Source organism: Plecotus auritus, assembly GCF_963455305.1.
Source record: "Plecotus auritus genome assembly, chromosome: 9".
Classification (NCBI taxonomy): Eukaryota; Metazoa; Chordata; class Mammalia; order Chiroptera; family Vespertilionidae; genus Plecotus; species Plecotus auritus.
The window spans coordinates 107782180-107801814 of record NC_137783.1 but is presented as its reverse complement, the minus strand read 5'-3'; the positions used below and the strand labels follow the sequence as shown (position 1 = coordinate 107801814).

Below are 19635 nucleotides of genomic sequence, written 5' to 3'. Positions count from 1 at the left end.
GCCCAGAAAAGGCGTCCAGACTGAACACAGGGGTCTCTAGCTCGGGAGGCAGGAGTGAGCAGGCAGACCACTGGGGTCCCTAGTGGGGGAGGAAATGTCAGAGATGGGGGAGGGGCCCCCGAAGCCCAGGAGGAGGGGCTGCTGAGGAGTGTGAGACACTGAGATCTGAGAGGCTGTTCTGGGAGAGTCAGACTTTGGAGACTGGGAGATCATGTGATGGGGTGGGGGGCCTTCAGGGGAATTAGGCCATGGGATGAAGGAGCAATGAGAACTAAAGACATTTATTCCGGAAGTGCTGGAGGGAGGGGCAAGAGGGAATGAATGTGAATGATGGCTGGATGGGGCCTGGGTCAAGGTTTTTCCCCATAGGGCAGAATTGTGCCACTCTAGACGAAGGGGCGAGGGTCCAGAGGAGGGACTTGGAGACAATGCTGCTATTTTCTGGGGGTGTGCACCAGCCAGGGAGTCTAGGGAAGGCGGGTGAAACGGAGGAAGTGGGGTGGGTGCCGCTGGCAGCCCGAGCACCACGTGGTTGTGCCTTGGCCTGCTGGCCTGCTGGCCTGGTCTCACCTCGAAGCATCAGAAACGAGAGAATTCAGGCTTCGGAGTCAGGCCAGTTGGCTCCTGTTCCTGCTCTGTGTGTACTTGCTGTGTGACCCTGGGCAGGTCTCTCTCCCTGTCTGAGCCTTCGTTCCTGGCCAATGGGAGTGAGGATGCCCACTTACAGGGCTGCAGGGAGGGGCAGATGGGGATCACCTGACTCAGGGCCTCCATTCCTCAGAAACTAACGATCTTCTCACCTCTGCCCTCCCAGGTGCCCCAGGGGCCGCCCACGCAGCCCTCTGCTGCCTTGTCTTGGCCTCCCCTCCCGGGGCAGCGGCCACCATGTTCTCCTGCGTGAAGCCCTACGAAGAACAGAACTACTCAGTGCTGAAGCGGGCCTGCCGGCGCGGGAAGGTGCTCTTTGAAGACCCCAATTTCCCAGCCACCGACGACTCGCTGTACTACAAGGGCACCCCGGGGCCTGGCGTCAGGTGGAAGCGGCCCAAGGTCAGTGTCTGGTCTGCACTGGAGCCGGGCCAGCAGGCTGGGACCCACCCAGGGTGCAGGGCACGGGGGGTGGGGGTGGGGTCATCCCGAGGCCCCAGGTGGCTGAGAAAGTGGAGGGGCTGATGCTGGGCCCTCCTGCTGTGGGGTTGATGTGGGTGGGGGAAGGGGTGCCAGGAGAATGGGCCCTAATCCCCACTGCCCTGCCAGGACTCACCCCCTCTCTGGGCCTCCGCTTCCTCTGCCCTGTCATCCTCCCAGGGTCACTGTTGGGATGAAAATGAGGTGCTGGGACCTTTCTTAGTGAAATTCAAGCACAAGTGACATTTAAGTCCCATTCAAGAGCAAGGCATAAACTTGGCTGATTATGTTCATAATGACTTTGAAATAGTCATTTGCTGTAAATGGCAAGTACTTATTATGATGATTAATCAATAATAATAACAGTAGTAAAAACTAATAGCCCCTCCTTGGGTGGTTGTGAGCAGTAATAGACGGTGCCTGGAGCCTGGAGCCTGGCGCCCAGTCCAGGCGGCTCTTACCCTCACTCTTGGGGATGGCGAGTGACGTGGCATCTGGCCGGCTGCTTCAGGGCCTGGCCTCTAGCTGAGGCTAGACCAGCCGTGGGCAAACTACGGCCCGTGGGCTGAATCCGGCCCGTTCGGCTGTTCTATCCTGCCCGCGGAGCCGAAAGAGCCGAGGGTTCTCTTGCTCTCCCCTCCGCTCCTTCACCAGCAGCAGTGTTAACATGGCAACGTCGGGAAACACGGCCGCAGCTCCTTCTTCTGAGTGGGCGGATTTATATTCGCCCCTTCAGTAGAAGGAACATCCTCTCAATCTTCCAGAGGCTCCTTGTAATGCCCGCAGACGCGTCCCCCGACATCACCCTGGGAATGCGTAGACACGTTATCGTGGTGATGTAGGGAGACACGCCCCTGGAGAGCACAGTATCAGAGCATTAGCTAAAAAGGAGACCAACAACACTGTTCCCACTGAAGCTGATGTTTTAAAGACCAAAAACCTTTCAACCCAGTCTACATTGCCATCTACATCTACGTCCCGGGCATAATTTGGAAGTTGCACTAAAGAAAATGTTTAATTTACTGTTTACACATTTTGTTCTTTTCTATTTGTTTTAGTTTTAAATTACTTTATTATATTTAAGTTTAATTTGAAAGGCTTTTGTACCTTTCCTTTGTTAGGCAATTTTATTTTGCCTTTGCCATCTTCAATATAAGGTATGTTATTGTGCTATGATTCCTCCATTTTTTGAAGTTTCAAATTATAATAATTAGTGTTTACATTCTTCTTGTTAAAATGTTTGAAATGAATAAAACTATTGAAATAAAAAAAAAAAAAGACCGTACCCTTTTATGTAATGATGTTTACTTTGAATTTATATTAGTTCACACAAACACTCCATCCATGCTTTTGTTCCGGCCCTCCGGTCCGGTTTAAGAACCCATTGTGGCCCTCGAGTCAAAAAGTTTGCCCACCCCTGGGCTAGAACGTGGTTAGTGGAAGTGTTTGGCCTCCTGGCTTGATTTCATCCTCTTTAACCTCGATTCCTGAGTGTGAGGTGCCTAGGTGATGGGGAGGCTGCTGGAGGTCACCTGTGAGAGTGGGTCCCACAGGAAGGACTAGTGCAGGAGACTGAGCCGGGCCGGAGGGCTTGGGGCCAGGAGGAAACTCCGCTGCCCAATGATCAGAGAAGGCGTTTGCCAGGAAGGGCTGCGCAGGCCGAAGGCACGGTGTGAAGACACGGGCTTGGAACGCTCCGGCGCACCTGGGACGTGGCAGTGCCTCGGGGCTCGGCTTGTGGAGGGCAGTGAGGGAGGCGGAGGCTGGGGGCCTGGTCCTCAGTGCGGTGTGCTGAGGTGGCGGGCCATCAAAGGGGAGACGCTCTGTGGGGCTGCGGGTCAGATTAGCACTGGAAAGTTCCCTCTGAGCACCTGCACGTTTGGGGAAATGAAGTTTAATTTTCACGTTCCTCTCCTAGAATGTGATCTCCAGTCCATGCTAACTCAAAAAATCCTGTGTATTTCCTTAGACCAGTGGTCGGCAAACTGCCGCTCTGTTGACTAATAAGTTTGCCGACCACTGCCTTACGGAGTAAGGAAGGGAAACTGAGGCTGAGAGGGGAAGGTGGGTGCCCAGAGTGTCCAGCGAGCCATCAGCAGAGCTGGGCAGGGACCCAGGAGTCCTGCCTTCCCAGGCCCCCCCTCACCCCGCCCCCCCACAACAGACAAAGGGTCCGTGCTGCCTTTGTCTCAGCCCCGTGAGCCACACTAGAATCTCTGGCCCCCGTCTTGGTTCTCCAGAACTCCCAGCAGCCTCCTGGCTCGGCCACAAGATTCCTGCCTCTTGGGCAACCGCTCCCACGCCTTTCTCTCTCCTTTGTCTGCTGGTGGGGAAGGAGGCCGGCCTCAAAGGGCCTTTGTGAGGCCTTGGGTGAGAGGAGGAGGGGGAGACACTCGAGCTCTCTGCCCTCCGCTCACTCCACCCTTTGCTGCCCCGTCCTGACCCTTTCCTGCCCTCCTGCCGTCACCCGGACATTTCGGTCCATGGCTGTGAAGGAGTCTGGTGAGGCCTGGCTGGGGAAGTTTTGGCTTGGTGCCCCGAGGGGAGGAAATGCCGGGCGGGCAGGCTCAGCATCCCTCTGCTGTGTGACCCCAGCGGAGTATCTGCCCTCTCTGGGCCGCTTTCCTTCCCGGCCACACCGCCTCCTCTTTCACCCCCTTCCTCACTGGGCTTGGTGCCTGGTCCTTCCCAGACCCTGAAAGAGAAAGAGCAGAACCACCTGGGTGTGCAGGCTGGTGCAGGCACGTGGAGGTCGGCGTGGAGTGGGACGTGTCTGAGCGGGGCCCGGCCTTGGTCGGATCAGCCCCAGGCCAGGCCTGGCTGAGCGGTGCTGGAGGGGATGAGACCATGGGGACCAGGGTGTGATGGGCCATCCGTGTGTCAGCAGTGCCTGTGTCCCGGCAGGCTCTCACCCCACTGACAGGATGGGGGTTGCTGGGGCAGGAAGCTGGGCCAGGCTTGCCTCAGGCGGGTGGGGTGAGATGGCCCAGCAGGGTGACCATTAGCTCCCTGCTGCTTGGCCCTTGGCCAGATGATTGCAGCTGCCGTGGAATCCCACTTCCTGGTCCTGTGACCTGACTGTTTACAAAAAGAGCAAAAGCCCCTTTCCCAACAGCCCAGGGGAGGCCCTTCTTCACGCTCACGCACCCCCAGCGCCTCCTCTGCCGGTCGCGGGCATTGCGGCCTCTGTGTTCTTGGAGGAGCTCCTCAGCCAGCCTCCTGCCTGCCAGCCCCCCTCTGCCTTTCTCCCAGATCCGAGTGAAGTGGCTGGTTTTCGGCCAGATGGACTGGGCCTTACGGGAGGTGTCACCTTGAGCAAGTCCCTTCCCCTCCCTGGGCCTCAGTTGCCTCATCTGTAAACGGGAGAGTAATTCTCACTGATCGTGATTTCTGGAAGGTGACATGACTTGCAGCGTCTGTGGGGTCAGACACCTGGGGGGCAGATGACAAACTGGCTCCCTTCCCTCCCCCACCTGCCAGCCCTGTGATGGGGACCCAGGCTGGCCCTGCCTGAAAGGGCCCATCTCTACTGGGCTCTACAGGTGCGGCCTGGTCCTTTCAGTCCCCATCCAGGGTGTCCTCACCCAGGGCACCTGACTTGGACGCTCCTCCTCCTCCTTCTCCTCCTCCTCTTCCCAGATTCATTGTTTCTTTGTTACTTGGAGTTCAGTGAGCACCTGCTGGCCTCCCCCAAGGGACAGGCTGGGGAGATGAGAGGAGAAGGGGAGGTCAGCTTGTGACTCGGGGAATCCCCATGTAAAGGGGGGGGTGCTTCTTTCTCTCTCAGGCCCAGAGCCTTTAGTAGAGGCCCCTTCTCATCCCTGAGGAGGCAGAGTGCCCCCCACTCTCTAGCTAACACTCTGCCTCCCCCATCTCTGCAGGGAAGCCTGCAGGCACCTTGGTGGGACCAAGAAGGGCACTGGTAGGGGTTCTACAAACAGGTATTAGTTTTGGAACCTCCCAGAATTCTCCAAGGTGGCCTGCTGGTGCCCAGCCCCATGCCGGGCTCCTGCCCATCATATCAGCACCTGGAGAACCCCACTCCCTGGCCGTGCTGAACAGTAGTCCCTTTATGCCATGAAGTAGGCGGTTCGCACCAAGGCCAGCCACCTGGGCCTCTGCCCTGCCCAGGGATGATCCCCTTCGTGCCATACGGGCATGGGATTGCTGTGGGAGCATGGGGTGGGGAGGCAAGTCTGTTGCAGGGATGGGGGGGGCGCGGGGAGGGACAAGCTACAAACCCTGAGAACACTGCCCTGGTTTCCTGCCCCAGGCAGAGGTCCAGCTGCCTTCCTCAGCTGGTTGCCCACTTGTCAGGTTGATTCCTGCTGTGTTCTTAGATTCGAGGGGAGGTGACTGGGGGAGGTGAATGCCTGTGGAGGGAAGGGAGGAGCCGTGGAGGTGCCCTAGGTCCGCTGTCTGCTGCATTCCTGTGTGTGCACCGGGCCTGGAAGCCGGAAGTTCTTGTTGCGCCGCTGAGGGAGGTGGTTATGGGCAGTGACCTGTGTCGGTGGAACTGGTCTAACGTGTTGGGAAGGACTGAGAGGTAACCGCAGGTGCAGAAGGCGGTGCCCCAGAGAGAGCCCGGCTAGCCCAGGGCTCACAGCACGTGTCTGTCCGGTCCAGTCCTGCACACCTTCCCTCCAGGGCTCCCGCCTGAGCCCAGCGATGGAAGGGAGCACAGGTGGCCGGGAGCCTGGGGGAGGATGGTGACAAAGGTGGGGGCTGTCTTGAGGCTGTGGCACAATTGTGTTTGGGGGGATTTGGAATCCTCATTCCCATCCGGAGCCTCCCTGCCCACCAGTGCTTTCCATGCCTGCTCTGTGGCAGCCTCCTCTGACCTCTGGGTTCGGCTGTCACAGCTGTGCTCACGTCGAGGGTGACAGTCAGGTTCCTCCTCGTCAAGGGCCCTGCGTGTGGGCTGGGGCCTCCCTGTCCAGCTCTGTGTCTGTGCCTAGCTGATGGCCCAGGGCAGGAGGAAGGACAAACACTGTCCTTGGGCAGCCTGGCCCTGTGGTGGTGAGGGTGGGGGTCTGGGCTGCCCCTGACCCCTTGGTCTCATTGTCATATAGTGAGACCCCCTCTAAGCTAGGCTAAGGACATGTGCAGGGGGACCATTGATGGAAGGGTGGCGTTGTCACCTGCAGGCTCTGGAGCTGTCTGCCTGAGCTGGACTCTCAGTTCACCTCTTCCTGTGTGGCTCGGAGCAGTGACTTAACCTCTCTGTGCCTTGGTTTCCTCATCTGTGAAGTGGAGATGCCAACAGGCCCCTCTCGCCAGGTTGTTTTGAGCAGGTTCCCAGTCATTGTGAGCACTTTCTGTGATTGCTCCATTCAGGTGCCCGAGATGGCCTCTGGGACCCAGGTGCTGCCACCTTCAAGTGGTTTCTCTGGGTGAGAGCTGGCGAACCGAACTCTCCCAGCAGGGGGAGCACTCCTGGACCTCCGCCTCCTCTCTGCTCCCTCCCAGGCTTGTGGATTTGCCCCAGACCCCCCCTCCCCCTTTCTGCTACAGCGAGTCAGGGCGATGCTGGGCCTGGAACCCAGGCCTCCTGACTCCTGAGCGCGCTCTCTCTCTCTCTCTCTCTCTCTCTCTCTCTCTCTCTCTCTCTCTCTCTCCCCAGAAAAGTCTGGAGCCAGAGCCCTGTTCTGGGGTGGCAGGGCCAGGCTGAGACCGTTTGTTGCTCTGTGGGGAGGAGAGTTCTGCGTGGGGAGCCCAGCAGACCTGGGTTCTGTCCCATTGGTTCACGTACTTGGCTCGTGACTTGAGCATCACCGTCTCCTCCTGGGCCTCAGTGTCCTCCTCTGTGGAATGGGCAGTCGTGTCTCTGTCCAGGGCACTGGCTGGAGGATCTGACGGGGAGGAGCGCCTGAGGAGTCACCTCTGCTGCAGGCCCTGGAGACACCAGGCTGCAGTTGTCTCTTCCCGTGTGGGCTGTGGCTGCCGTCATCCAGATAGGAAGCCCCCCTCCACCCCTGTCCTGCTGGCCCTTCTGGACCCCAGGGAGCAGGGCTCAGCGTGCTGCCTGGGAGAGAAGATAAGGAGGCAGCGGGAAGGGAGGGAAGGGAGGTGAGACTTCCGGATGGCTGCCTCACTGGGTTCCTACGACCTGGGGCAACATTCCTGCCGTCTGTGCTCTGGGAAAGCCGCCTTGCAGCTGGTCCCTGAACTGGTCACTCTGATGCCAGGGACCAGTTCATATCCCCACTCATATCCTCAGAGGAGTTCATCTGAAGCCACTCATATCCTCAGAGGAGTTATGGCCCTCTATCTGGCCATGCAAAGCACCCCTCTTCCCAGGCAGAGGTGGCAACAGGGCTCCCCAACACCTTAGTGGGAAGGGATAGCCCTTTGCCCCATTTCCCCCTACCTCCTTTGCACAGGGCAGGAAACAGGGGCTCAGAGAGGTTGAGCCACTGGCCCAAAGTTGCACAGCCAATGGTAAATAAGTGTGGGGGGGGGGGGGGCAAGAATTTGAATTCTGACTTCCTGACTCTGGAACCCTCTGCTGGCTGATGTCGGTAGGACTTCAGTAGCTCTGTTGTGGTTGAACTAGCTCCAGAGTTCACCTGCTGAAGTGGAGGCAGGCCCATGCTGTGTGGGGGGCATGGTTCCACTTCCCCGGGCCACAGTGTGCTCATCTGCAAAATGAGCACAATCCCCGCCTCTAAGGGTCATGGGAGGACTGATCACAGTGCCAGCAGGGTGCCTGGCACGGGGAAGGTCTGTCTTAGTGTTTACCTCCCACCACCGCCCGCTTGGCCAGCCCTCGTTGGGGAGCATGCACTCCCTGTAAGCCCTGTGGGGGTGAAGATGCTGATGGGTAGGAGGGTGGGCCTGAGGTGGGCTCTGGGAGCTCTGTGGGAGTCTGCTCAGCTCTGTTTGGCCTTTGCTTGCTGTGTGCCCTTGACAAGTCGCTGCCCCTCTCTGAGCCTTCATTCCTCATCTGTAAAATGGAATGACCATGTCACACTCCTGAGGCAGAGTGAGGGTCAGACAAAACAGCCCGAGGCTGTGCCCACAGCGGGCATGTTGCGTCACGTCACGTCAGCTCCTGCTTCTCCCGCCCTCTGCACTCATCACATGTACTCTTGGTGTGTTCCCCCCGTGCCCTCACCCGGCTTCATGACTGTGGGCATGTGAGGGCTGCCGGTGCTGGAGGAGGACGTGCTGGTCAGGGAAGACACGGGGCAGGAGAAAGGTGGTGGCCCAGGGTCCAGCCCCCGAAGTCCTTCCACAGTGTTCATTCATTGTGGAGCCTTTGGCAGCGAACAGAGTTCTTCAACCAGGGGAAGGGAGAAGGGCCTTCCAGGGAGCACTGGGGGAAGGTGGTTTGGGGAAACCCACTGGCCATGCGGGGGCGGGAGGGGGGGCAGCCTGCAGGGGGAGACAGGTGAATCTTACACTAACTCTGAGGCCTCCTCTCGGCTTCCCCGCAGGACATCTGTGAGGACCCCCGCCTCTTTGTGGACGGCATCAGCTCCCACGACCTGCACCAGGGCCAGGTGGGCAACTGCTGGTTTGTGGCAGCCTGCTCATCGCTCGCCTCCCGAGAGTCACTGTGGCAAAAGGTGAGGCCTGGGGTGGGGCGGGGGTAGCTGGGGAAAGGGAGCTCAGCCTGGGTCCTCACTGATCTGCAGTGAGAGGTGCAGCCGGGACATGCAGGTGAGACTTTATGGGGGTTTGTTCCTGGGGCGGGGTGGGAGGTGACCCCGGGCTCTCCAGCGTCGGCTGAGTGTTAGACCGCCTTCCCCTCACCTGCCAGTCTAAGATCCCCGGGCAGCTGCTGGGAATCTGCTCCCACAGGGATTCTGATGTGTCTCCTCCCCACTCTGGGGCCCACAGTGTCCCTGGGCCATTTGGCAGAACATGTACTTGAGAAATGTGGAAGCTGCCTGAATCATGTGCCGTGGGGAGAGCCCACTACCTGGGGCTCAGGAGACCCCTGCCAGTACTTGCTGTGAGATACATCCAGCCGTGTCCTTCTCTGGGCCTCAGTTGTCTCACTTGTTCAGGGGGAGTGATCCATGATTCATGGTTCCAAGCTGCTGATGTTTGGACCAGTGTCAGAGGGTTTAGGTTGGAAAACATGAGCGCTGGTCCTTACACTTCGCCCTCTGGTGGCAGCAGTCGGCAGTGCAGCCCTTAAGCCCGCCTCCTCTCCAGGGGAGGCCTGGAAGCTGGAGTAGAGGCGGGGCTTGTGCTCTCTAAAGAATCATCAACAGGGACTGCATCCTGGGGTCCCATGCCAGCAAATACAAGTCATTGCCTCTTTCTCCTCCCTGCCCTTTCTGCTCTTCCTGGAGGGGCGAGCGGCAGGGCATAAGAGCACCGGGCATCTCAGTCTTACAAGCTCAGGTGCGAGCCTCAGGCTCACCATTTGGCCTGATGAAGTCAGGTTACGGGTAGCTCCCTCTCGGGGAGGCCTTGTGCAGTGCTCTGTGAACGGTGGCTGCATTACCAGTGTTAGGACAATTAATATCCATAGCTTATCTGGGAATTGTTACCCATACAGTCAGGAGCAGAGTGAGTTTGTTCTCATCCCCTGAGATGTCCCTCAGCCATCAGAGGGAGCTGAGCCTTCCGCTGAGGCTGGGACTGGTGGGGCCCTGCTGTCATGTCTTCTGAATGGAGTGTGACTCCCCACAGCCACCCCAGGGCGGGCATCCCCAGAGCCTGGCCCCTGGTGGTCCTGTGGGGATAGGGTGGCTTCGGGCTGTAGGGCCCTTGCAAAGGCCACTGGTTCAGCCCACAGACATGGGTGCTCTTGGGGTGCCAGAGAGCCACATGTGGGATCGTTGCCTTTATGGGCCTCAAGGCCTAGAGAGGGTTGGGCCCTGCACTATTCTCGCGGGTAGTGCTGTCCTCAGGGCTCCAACCACCTTTTCTGATCCCAGAACAAGGTCCCCCTGCCTCTGAGCCCCACCCTCCGCTCCATCAGGACTAGTCTGGGGATGGAGGTGGCCCACGGGATTCCTATAGTGCTGGCCTCGCACTTCCCACCCTGCCCTGTCATTGCTGGGCCCAGCTACTGGCCTGCAGCCCCACAGCCGTCCTTGCTGCCGTGGGCATCCTGGGGCCTTCCCTGGGGACGGTGCCTGACCTGTTGTGTCCCCCTGGGGAGTGGGCTGTGGTCATCTGCAGGGAGGAGCCTCAGCTTGCTCCTGCCCTGGGCTCTGGTGCAGCTGCTCATCTCAGGAGTGGGAAAGGGGCCCAGAACCTGAGGGGCGGCCTGTCACTAATGTTGTGTGACTGTGCAGACCTGTGTTTGTCTCCGGCCAGAGGTTCCTCCTGCAGAGGTTGGGGCACCTGGCCTGGCTGGAGGCTCCGAGGGCCGGGAGGCTGATGTCCTGGACCTCATGTCCCAGGGCTGTGGCTGGTGGGGTGTTCGGGACTAATTGCTCTCTGCCTCCTGGAGCCATGGGGCCAGCCCTGGGTCCGGGGAGGAGAGATGAGGCCCTGGGGAGCTCATTACGGTGCCTTCCCTCCCTCTGGTCCCTGCTGACGGGGCCCTGTTTGTTGTCACCCCTCACCTCTGGGCCTGTTGCCCTGCAGGGCCTCGCCTGCCCCACCCTGTTTTCTCCACAGAATGGGTGGGGTGGCTGCTCAGCCTGACCTGCACCCATGCTTCCCCCACCCACCTCATTCTGGGGCTGCTGAGCCTCTGATGCGGGCTGACCACGCCCTCGATGCACATGCCCCCTTCTCCGGGATGCCAGGCCGTTCCCCCAGTTCTTGATGAAGCCTGAGGCACAATGATTGGAAGCCAGCCAGGCCTGGGTTTCAATCCGACGGGGTCTCTTGCTAGTCATGTGACCTTGGGCAGGTCTTGTTCCTTCTCTTGGCCTCAGTGTAAACCTGACCTTTCCAGTCTTCGGGGTTGTGGGATAATTAAAGGACCTGTGTGTGTGTGTGTTGGGGGAGGGGGCGCGCGGGGAGGATAGGTTAAGCCCATGGCATAAGGGGCCATTTGCATGCGTTAAACCCCCTCCTGTCCCTCCTCTGCGCTCTCACCTATTTCTCTGTTCTGCGGGACAACTCTTGGCAGCGAGACTCCCCCACATGGGATCCCTTGTGGGGGCATTATGTCCTCCCAACCTTGACTATACATTCCTTGGGGCCAGGGCATGGACTTTGGGGGGACCACAAGTCAGGATGTGACAGTGGGGTGCAGCATGTACCATCCCCTCCCCCGGAGCCTGGCGAAGCCTAGGGCATGAGGGCAGGCCTAGTCCCTGATCTGAGCCATGAGGTGCCAGGGCCCAGGAGGCAGCTGTGCCCCGGCCACAGGAAGCCGCAGTAAGGGCATTCCCAGTAAGAGCAGTCCCTGATGTCTGAGAGTGGGTGCAGGACCGGGCTGTCTTTTGGTTCCATTTAAATGGTTTCCATCCCACCCCTGCCCCTGTTGTATGAGCAGTTCATCCACCACATGTTAATTAAGCACCGACTATGCCCCAGCACCAGGGACAGAAGATTTGAAAAAATACAAAGTTACTGAAGGTTTCTTTATCTAGAAACAACCAGGGTTAAGGTTTTCTGTATTTCCTTCTAGGCTTTTTCTATTTGGGGTTAAAGAGGTATTTATTTGTTTTGTTTTTAAATACACATTTTTGCAACCACACGTGCAAGTTTGGAACTTTTCTCCTCTTTGTCATTCCTACGACCAGCCTTGGGTGGGGCCTCTCAAGGCGTCTGGTGGCTGAGCAGAGGTCTGTGGGCGGCAGTGCCCAGTCCACCTGCACTCTCCAGTCTCCCCTTCCTTCCTCTGGCCTTCCCTTCCTGACTTCCCTGGCTCTCACGGGCCCCTCCCTCTTTCCCTGTCTGTCTGTGTGGTCCAAGTCCTGCTTCCACCTCAGCCTCCTCCTGCAGGTCTGTAACCCTCTGCCCAGGCCGAGGCCACGCTCTCCCTGGGGTCCTGTGGCCCATGGATCCCCATCAGTAGAAGCTGAACACTTGCCCCCATGCCCTGCAGGTTCAGAGAGGGTGGGCCTTCTCTGCTCTCAGGGCCGCCTCCAGCCCAGACCCTCCCCATGTAAACCCCTACAGGCTCATGCCATTCTCCCCGCCCCCCCAGCCCAGCCCATCTTATTGCCATCCCCTGCCAACCAGCTACCATGGCCTCCTGCCCAGGCACCAAGGCCTTGGTACCTCCGATTTCCCAGCCTTTCCCACCCTATCCATCCACAGTCCTGCCGTGTCCCCGGGATTACTGTGCCCCTGTGCTGACACCCTACCCCCGTCACCCCAGCCTCCGTTCTTGATAACCTGTCCATCAGCCTTCACCATCAGAGCCCTTGATCTCCCGTTGCCATGGCGGCCACAGCCTGTACCTGGACCTGTTCTCCCTGCAGGTCTTCAGCGGAAGGATCCATCTCTCTGGCCTCCCTTTCCAGGCATCCCCCTCACTCCTCCGCCCCAACAAGCACTCCTGTCCCTAAACCACATTTTTGACCATGTACTCTCTTCCCATCTGTCCATCTCCTTTTTGTTGTCCTTGGTTTTGGGCCCTGTGGTCCAGCACATCACCTGTTCCCTCACCATCCATCCATCCGTTCATTCGTTCATTCATTCAGCAAGCACTTTCTGAGGGCCTGCTCTGCGGCGGGCCCTGCTAGGTGCTGGCCCAGAGTGATGGCCCAGGCAGACATGGCCCCTGCCCTCTCGGGGCTTATGGTCTAGTGGAAGGACAGACAAAAACCAAGCACATGTCCAACTAAAAAGCCAAGCTTAGTGCTGGGAGGGGAGAAACAGCGCCCCTTACGAAGGAAAGAGAAGCCCCTCCCCATAGTAACTCCTCAGCCCGCGATCCCACCGACTGACTTGGCCTCCGTCTAGCCAGACTGTGCTTGGTCCCCTAGACCCTCGGATTGTTTCCAAGTGTGCCACGTGGGCCCAGGCCTCTGTCCTCTCTTCTGGGTGGCATATCAGGGCAGCAGCTCGCCTCCCCCACCCCCAGCTACACTCACACACTCCAGTTCTTCCTTTTGCCCACATGTCAAGGCTAAGCCCCTGGCTCCACCTCAGGCACAGGGGGTATAGGTGTTTGTCAGTTCTTCCCCTGCCTCAGGCTTCCTGGGGAACGGAGGGTCGGTACAGGCGGAACCAGGGGTGAGATTCTAGTAGGAGGGAAACCTGGGCATGTGGCTGCCATGTGCAGGGCTGAGGCAGGACCCGAGCACAGGAACCGTCCAGGTCAGTGATTCTCCGAGCACAAACCCCGACCAGCGGCAGCAGCCGTGAGACATGCCAACGGCCAGGCCCCAGCAGAGATCTGTTAAGTCAGAAACTCTGGGTCTCGAGTCCTGCAGTGGTCCTGATGCTCAGTAGAGCTTGAGGACATGGGTCTCGGTGAGAGACGGTGGCTGGGCCGGGGCCCTGGCAGAGGGTATGGTGGGGGAGGCTCTCGGGGCATCTGGGAGGCAGAATCGCGAGGCCTTGGTGATTGGGTGTGAGGCTGAGGAGTATGCTGAGTCAAGGATGGCCCCTAGGTTTGGCTTGGGTGACTTCAGATCTCAAATCAGCGGGCACTCTGGTCCTGTTGCCCCACCCTCCTGCCGGGGGTCTTCCACGCTTGTCGTGCGTGCCTCCAGTGAGCCCCTGCTCCCCCCCCCACCCCGCCGCCCGCCTCACTGCCCTGATTCTGTGCTCCCTTCTTCACAAACAAGCCGCTCCCAGCCCATCGTGGTAGTCAGGGAGGTTGCCACAGCAATTGACATCAGCGATCTGGTCCCCGAGGAGCCTATCACCCTCCTGCCGCCTGCAGTGCCTCCATTACTGCTTCTTCGAAGAGTGGAGAGGAGGCATTGGGGGACTCCCGCCCTCATACACCCCCCATTTTGAGGACTGGGTGGAGCTGGGAAGGCCCAGTGGCCGAGAGGGGAGAGGAGGAGCGGGGAGGGGGGGAGGAAAGGTAGGCGGGCCCCTCCTTGGTGGCCTCTTGCCTGGGCAGGGAGGCCCCAGCCCACTCGGCTCCTGGACCGCGGCAGAGGCAGCAGCAGCAGCACCTGGGCCATGGCAGAGGACGGGCCGAAGCAGCCACAGATCAGCATGCCGCTGGTCCCAGATGAGACCCTGACCAAGCAGATGCGGCTGCGTGTGGAGAGCCTGAAGCAGCGCGGGGAGAAGCGCCAGGACGGGGAGAAGCTGCTGCGGCCGGCGGAGTTCGTGTACCGCCTCGACTTCATCCAGCAGCAGAAGCTGCAGTTTGAGCGCTGGGACGTCCTGCTGGACAAGCCGGGCAAGGTCACCATCACGGGCACCTCCCAGAACTGGACGCCTGACCTCACCAACCTCATGACGCGCCAGCTGCTGGAACCCGCTGCCATCTTCTGGCGCATGGGAGACTCGGATGCCGTGGATTGGAACGAGGCCGACGCTCAGGAGTTCGGGGAGCGCCTGTCGGAACTGGCCAAGATCCGCAAGGTCATGTACTTCCTCATCACCTTCGGCGAGGGCATGGAGCCGGCCAACCTCAAGGCCTCCGTGGTCTTTAACCAGCTCTGAGGCAGCTGCTCACGGCTGCCCCCGGCTCTCGCCCACCTGCCCTGCCCCCTGCGCCTGCCCCCACATGTGTATTTGGGGACCCGTTTCTAGTTGCTGTGCTCAGCTTGTCCAGGACCCCCAGGCCTGTGTCCTTCCTCCTCTCCTTGCCTGGTGCCGGCGCTCCTGCCCAGGGAGGAAGATGCGAAGGCTCTGTAGTCTAGAAGCTGAACTGGCTGCCGCTGCTTGTGCTGTAGACTCGGAGGCCAGGCCGGGCCTAGTGCGGGAAGATGGAGCGTCCGTGGGCACCTGCTTTCTCTGTGCCTCACTGTCGGGAGAGAGACTGAGGGAGACCAAGAGAGAGACAGACACAGACAGGGATCCAAAGAACCAGCCATCGGCTTCCTCTGCAGATGGGGAGTCAGAGACGGCAGAGGCTCCTTGGGGAATCCAGCAAACAGGCATTTGCTGCCCGTCCGGCCACATCCAGGAAGGCGCTGCTCCTGGCATGGGCCTGGTGTGAGCACCTCGGGGGCCCTCAGGACGTTTGGCCAGTGAGGACTGGCTGGCACGCTGGAGGCTATGCAGGCCAACCTTCTTGCTCTTCTGAGAATGACTTCAGGAGGGAGAAGTGAAGGAGCATAAAAGTCATGTAGAGATGTACCTATCTATATATATACGTATACACTGAGAGGGAGCATGCTACCTTCATATGGGTATAGTCTAGAGTCTACGCCTGCCCTGTGATCAAACCTGACTTGAGATGATCTATGATAGAACTGCCCAGCCGGTTCACGCCTGGCCCGTAGCAGGGGCTTGGTCAGCATGACCTTAGGGCGGGGGCTTCCTGAGCTGGGAGGCTCTGAGGTTCATACAGTGAAGGGGAACAGTGTAGTCTAGGGGTTTCCCTCTGTCCGGGGGAGCTGGGTGGAGGGGTCCAGAGCCCTGGAGCTGGGGTGGTAGGTTCTGGGGCCTTGGGTGTGCCCAGCTCACTGGCCAGAGGAGGTGAGTGTGCCACCTGTGTGCCATCTCTGGCATCTTTAGTGGAGCTGAGGGGTGGGGGCAGCCTGCTAGGGCAGTTGTGATGGCCGATGGTCAGAAGCGGGCTGCAGGGGGCCGTGTGCTGTGATGGGAGGACACCAGCCTCAGGGGTCACTGGGCACAATCCACCCACCACACAGGGAACCCGAAACACCATTATCAGCAGACTCAGCTCCGCTCCCCAAGCCTCACGCGCCGGCACAGGCCCAGTGAGCCCCCTGTGAAGGAGGGGCCTGACTCTCCTGGCGTCAGCTGGGGGCACCTCAGGAAGTGCCCCCAACACCCTGCCGCAGGCCAGTGCTGGCTTTTGTCAGGGACGTGCCCGTGACATTTCCCTCACAAAGCGGAGCCATCGGGGGTCGCAGGTCCTGGGAACAGATGCACTGAGAGATGGAGGTCAGAGCCATCCCCACTGGCCAGGGCTGCTGGCAGGTGGGCCCCCACTTTGGAGGTGTGGGTGGAAGCTGGGGCTGCTGGTAGGCGGGCCCCCACTTTGGAGGTGTGGGTGGAAGCCGGGGCTGCTGGTAGGCGGGCCCCCACTTTGGAGGTGTGGGTGGAAGCCGGGGCTGCTGGTAGGTGGGCCCCCACTTTGGAGGTGTGGGTGGAAGTCTGATTCTTCAGGTGGGAGACTGGCTGTGGTGTAGGCTGTGGTCCTTCCTCACTCAGCTCTAGGCTGTTTGGGATGTGCTGAAAGTCCTGGCATTGCCTGCTTTGCTTCCCCACTGACTATTGGGGGAGGCCAGGCCCCTGGGGCTGGCCCTGTCCCCTGACGCTTTGCTTGCCCTCTTCTGCAGCTCTGGGGACCCTCTTTTGCAGACTGACTGCCTGTACCCCTACCCTGCCCTGTGCGTGGCCCCAATAAAGCCTGTGAGCCCTGCCTCTGTGGTGTGCAGTCTCTCGCCAGGAGCCACCCTCCCCTCAGGAGCTCTGCCTTAGCCCCGTCCCCTCACAGCCCAGAGCGCCCCTCCCCAGGCTTCTCCCACACTCCCGACTCCCCCTCCTGCTGCTTCCTGAGATGAGGCCCAGAGTGGTCAGGTGACTGGCCCATGGTCAGGCAGCAGGAAGGAATTTAGAACCAGGTCTCCTGACTCCCACCCGGGAACCAAGGCCCCTGATGGCATTTTCTCCAGTGGCCCCAGACCAGCCTCTGTATGGGGCATGCAAGCTGTGCTGAGGCCACGAGGAGGCGCCATCTGGTCTTCAGGGGCCCAGAGGGGATGGGTGGGATGCACCAAGCTGTGCTCAACCTGGTAGGCAGGCTGGGTGGATGCAGATGGGACAGGGGAGTAGCTAGGGGGTGGGGTTAGGCCTGTGCCCAGGTTTCACCCGACCTTGTCACCAGTTTGCCGCCTGTCCTCAGGCAGCTCCCAGCCTCAGCCTCTCTGGAGGGGGCAAGCTGCTTCTGTGAAGTCCCTTCCGCCCTGCCTGTGACCAGGTAAGACTGGTATTTCACATCCCCAGTGTCCATCCGACCCATCCTCAGAGCTCTGTCCCTTGCCGTCTCTAGCTCACTACATTCTGGGGCAGAGACAGAGGCCCAAAGGAGGAAGCAGCCGGCCCCGCAGCACGGAGGGCGGGGGCCAGGCTCTGGGTCTGTGGCCTTTGCCTCCATGACACTGGCCCCTGGGATGAGCAGAGGCGATGCCTCCACCTACCGAGGGCCCAGTCTCGGGCGAGGCTAGTTCCTTCCCAGAGGCCAAGGTCAGACGCCGCTCCAGAGCCCACACTGGGGGTTTTGCTTGCGAACAACCCCCTGCTTCGAAATGCTCCCCCCAGCCAGGTCTCACATCCCTGTTGTCCACCCCACAGCCCTCCGTAGAGCTCCGGCACACACCTGCACGAGTCCAGGTCAGCCCTGCCCAGCAGGATTTGAGCCCAGCCACTTGGGTTCACAGGGAAAATCCTGGGAGCATCCAAGGGCCGGGGACACCAGGGGGCGCTGTGGTGTACCCATTAGTGGGGTTCAGCGGTTTCTGAATGATTCTGCAGTGAGTGCGGGTTAATGGGGTCCCCTGGGTGTGAGGGGAGCTCCAAACCCCACACAGTTTTTACCTCGCTGCCTGGTCAGGCCAAGTGAGTGCCTCGACCCCGTGGGCCTCCCTTTTCCCATCCGCACAGGGGGCTGTTGGGAGGTTTGCCTTTCTCCTCTGCGGGGGAAGGGGGGAAGTTGACGGGTCACCTCGGCTCCCTCCCACCCCCGAGGTTTGTGAATTGTGTGCGTGCACCACACGCTCCCTACACCAACAGGGATGACCCTTCAGGTGTGCACAGCCCTCCACGTTTACGCAGCACCTCCCAGGCCACCATCCACCTCAGTTCCCACAAGTCCCGGAGGAAGGGTAGGTAGGTGCGGACACCAGAAAGGTGGTCTAGTCCAAACTCAGGTCCCTGCCAGGCACCGCAGCTGGTGATTGTCCCCTAGTGTGTTCCAGGTCCCTGGTCAGCCAGGGCCTCGCAGAAGCCGGCGCCTGGGGCTTGTCCTCTCAGGAAGACTCAGCCAGCGGTGGAGCTGGGCCAGGCCCTGCGCTGGGTGCTGGGGATCCTGGCATGAGTGAGGCACGCCCTGCCCTCCAGGAGCTCCCCTCAGGGAGCAGGGAAGGAGGAGGAGCTGCCCAGCGGTGCCCAAGGGGAGTGTGAGGTCAGGAGGCCCCACCAGGTGCGGCTCAGCTACCCCCGAGGGGCAGGGAACAGGGCGGGTGCCTGCAGGGAGCCACACATGCATAGCTGAGGTGGCTATGCCTCACAGGGTGGGGACTCTGGGGGGCCCCAGGGAGGTAGTGTTCAGGGGTGAGATTGAGAGAGTCAGCACAGCCGCCCCTCAAAGGCTTTGCATGCCCGGCCAGGGAGCCGGTGTCCCCGGTGAGGGGGCATTTCACCTTAGTCAGCCAACAAGAGAGAGTCAGCCCAATGAGCTTCCTGTACCCATCCCGCTGCTTCAACAGTTGTCAACTCAAGGCCCATCCCTTTTCCTCTCCACCCTTCCCCCGAGGCAACATCTATGCATATAAAAGCCTAAGCACCCATTAGGACCGGACGACCAGCTGGTAGCTATGAGGTGCACTGACCACCAGGGGGCAGACGCTCAACACAGGAGCTGCCCCCTGGTGGTCAGTGTGCTCCCACAGCCAACCTCCCACGGCCAGCCAACCTCCTGTGGTCCCTAACCCCAGCCGCCCCGATCGGCCCCAGTCGCCAGCCAGGCCTAAGGACCCACCCATGCACGAATTCGTGCACCGGGCCTCTAGTATCATTATATTTCTGGATGCATTTATGAATGATAACGACTTGTTTCAAATAAAACAAAGAACCCTCACAGTAATAATATAACACAACTAAATTTTACACTAATTTTTAAATTTCATCAAGTATCCAGGAAATCTTCTGATGTGCAATCTGTGCCATAAATGTGTGTGTGTCACAGTGTGTTCGAATGAGACCCGAGGTCCATCACTGCCCAGTGGTGCCCAAGGGCAGTGTGAGGTCAGGAGGCTGCTCCCACTTCACCGCTCAGTGTCTTCCTTGCAGACGGTTTGCTGAAGAGCCGCTGTCCCGTGCCGTGTCCAGCGGCAGCAGGGCCCCTTTGTCTGCAGTTTCGCTTTCTGCCGTTTCAGTTACCCATGGTCAACCGTGGCCCGAAAATATTAAATGGAAAACTCCAGAAATAAACAGTTCACAAGTTTTAAATTGTACGTTGTTCTGAGTAGCGTGATGAGCTCTTATGCTGTCCCCTCCCTCCTGCCTGGACGCGAGTCATCCCTCTGTCCCGTGTAGCCTCGCGGGGTAAGCGGCCCATCCGTTAGTCGCTTAGCGGCGTCTCGGTTATCAGGTCAACTGTCCCAGCATCAAAGTGCTTGTCTCTTAATGGAGCCTGATGTATAAGTTGAGCTTTATCGTAGGTGTGCATGTAAAGGAAAAAATAACACAGGAAAAATAGAGTTTACAGTCACTAAGTATAAACTTTTCCAAATTAATATCTTACTCTGCATG

The 19635-nt window shown here is 59.5% G+C and overlaps 2 protein-coding genes across 2 annotated transcripts in view; both read left to right on the top strand.

Annotated features, from left to right (window-relative positions):
• Positions 1-19635, top strand: part of CAPN5 (calpain 5) — a 53620-nt gene that overhangs the window by 17032 nt on the left and 16953 nt on the right. Inside the window, exons 2-3 of the mRNA XM_080641912.1 lie at positions 815-1050; positions 8568-8699. Of these exons, the coding sequence (XP_080498038.1) occupies positions 886-1050; positions 8568-8699 (297 nt within the window). The 5' untranslated portion in view covers positions 815-885. The remainder of the gene's footprint in view (positions 1-814; positions 1051-8567; positions 8700-19635) is intronic.
• Positions 14140-14631, top strand: OMP (olfactory marker protein; the record flags this gene model as incomplete). The annotated part of the gene is made up of 1 exon (XM_080641350.1): positions 14140-14631. The coding sequence occupies one exon, from the start codon at positions 14140-14142 to the stop codon at positions 14629-14631; it is 492 nt and encodes a 163-aa protein (XP_080497476.1).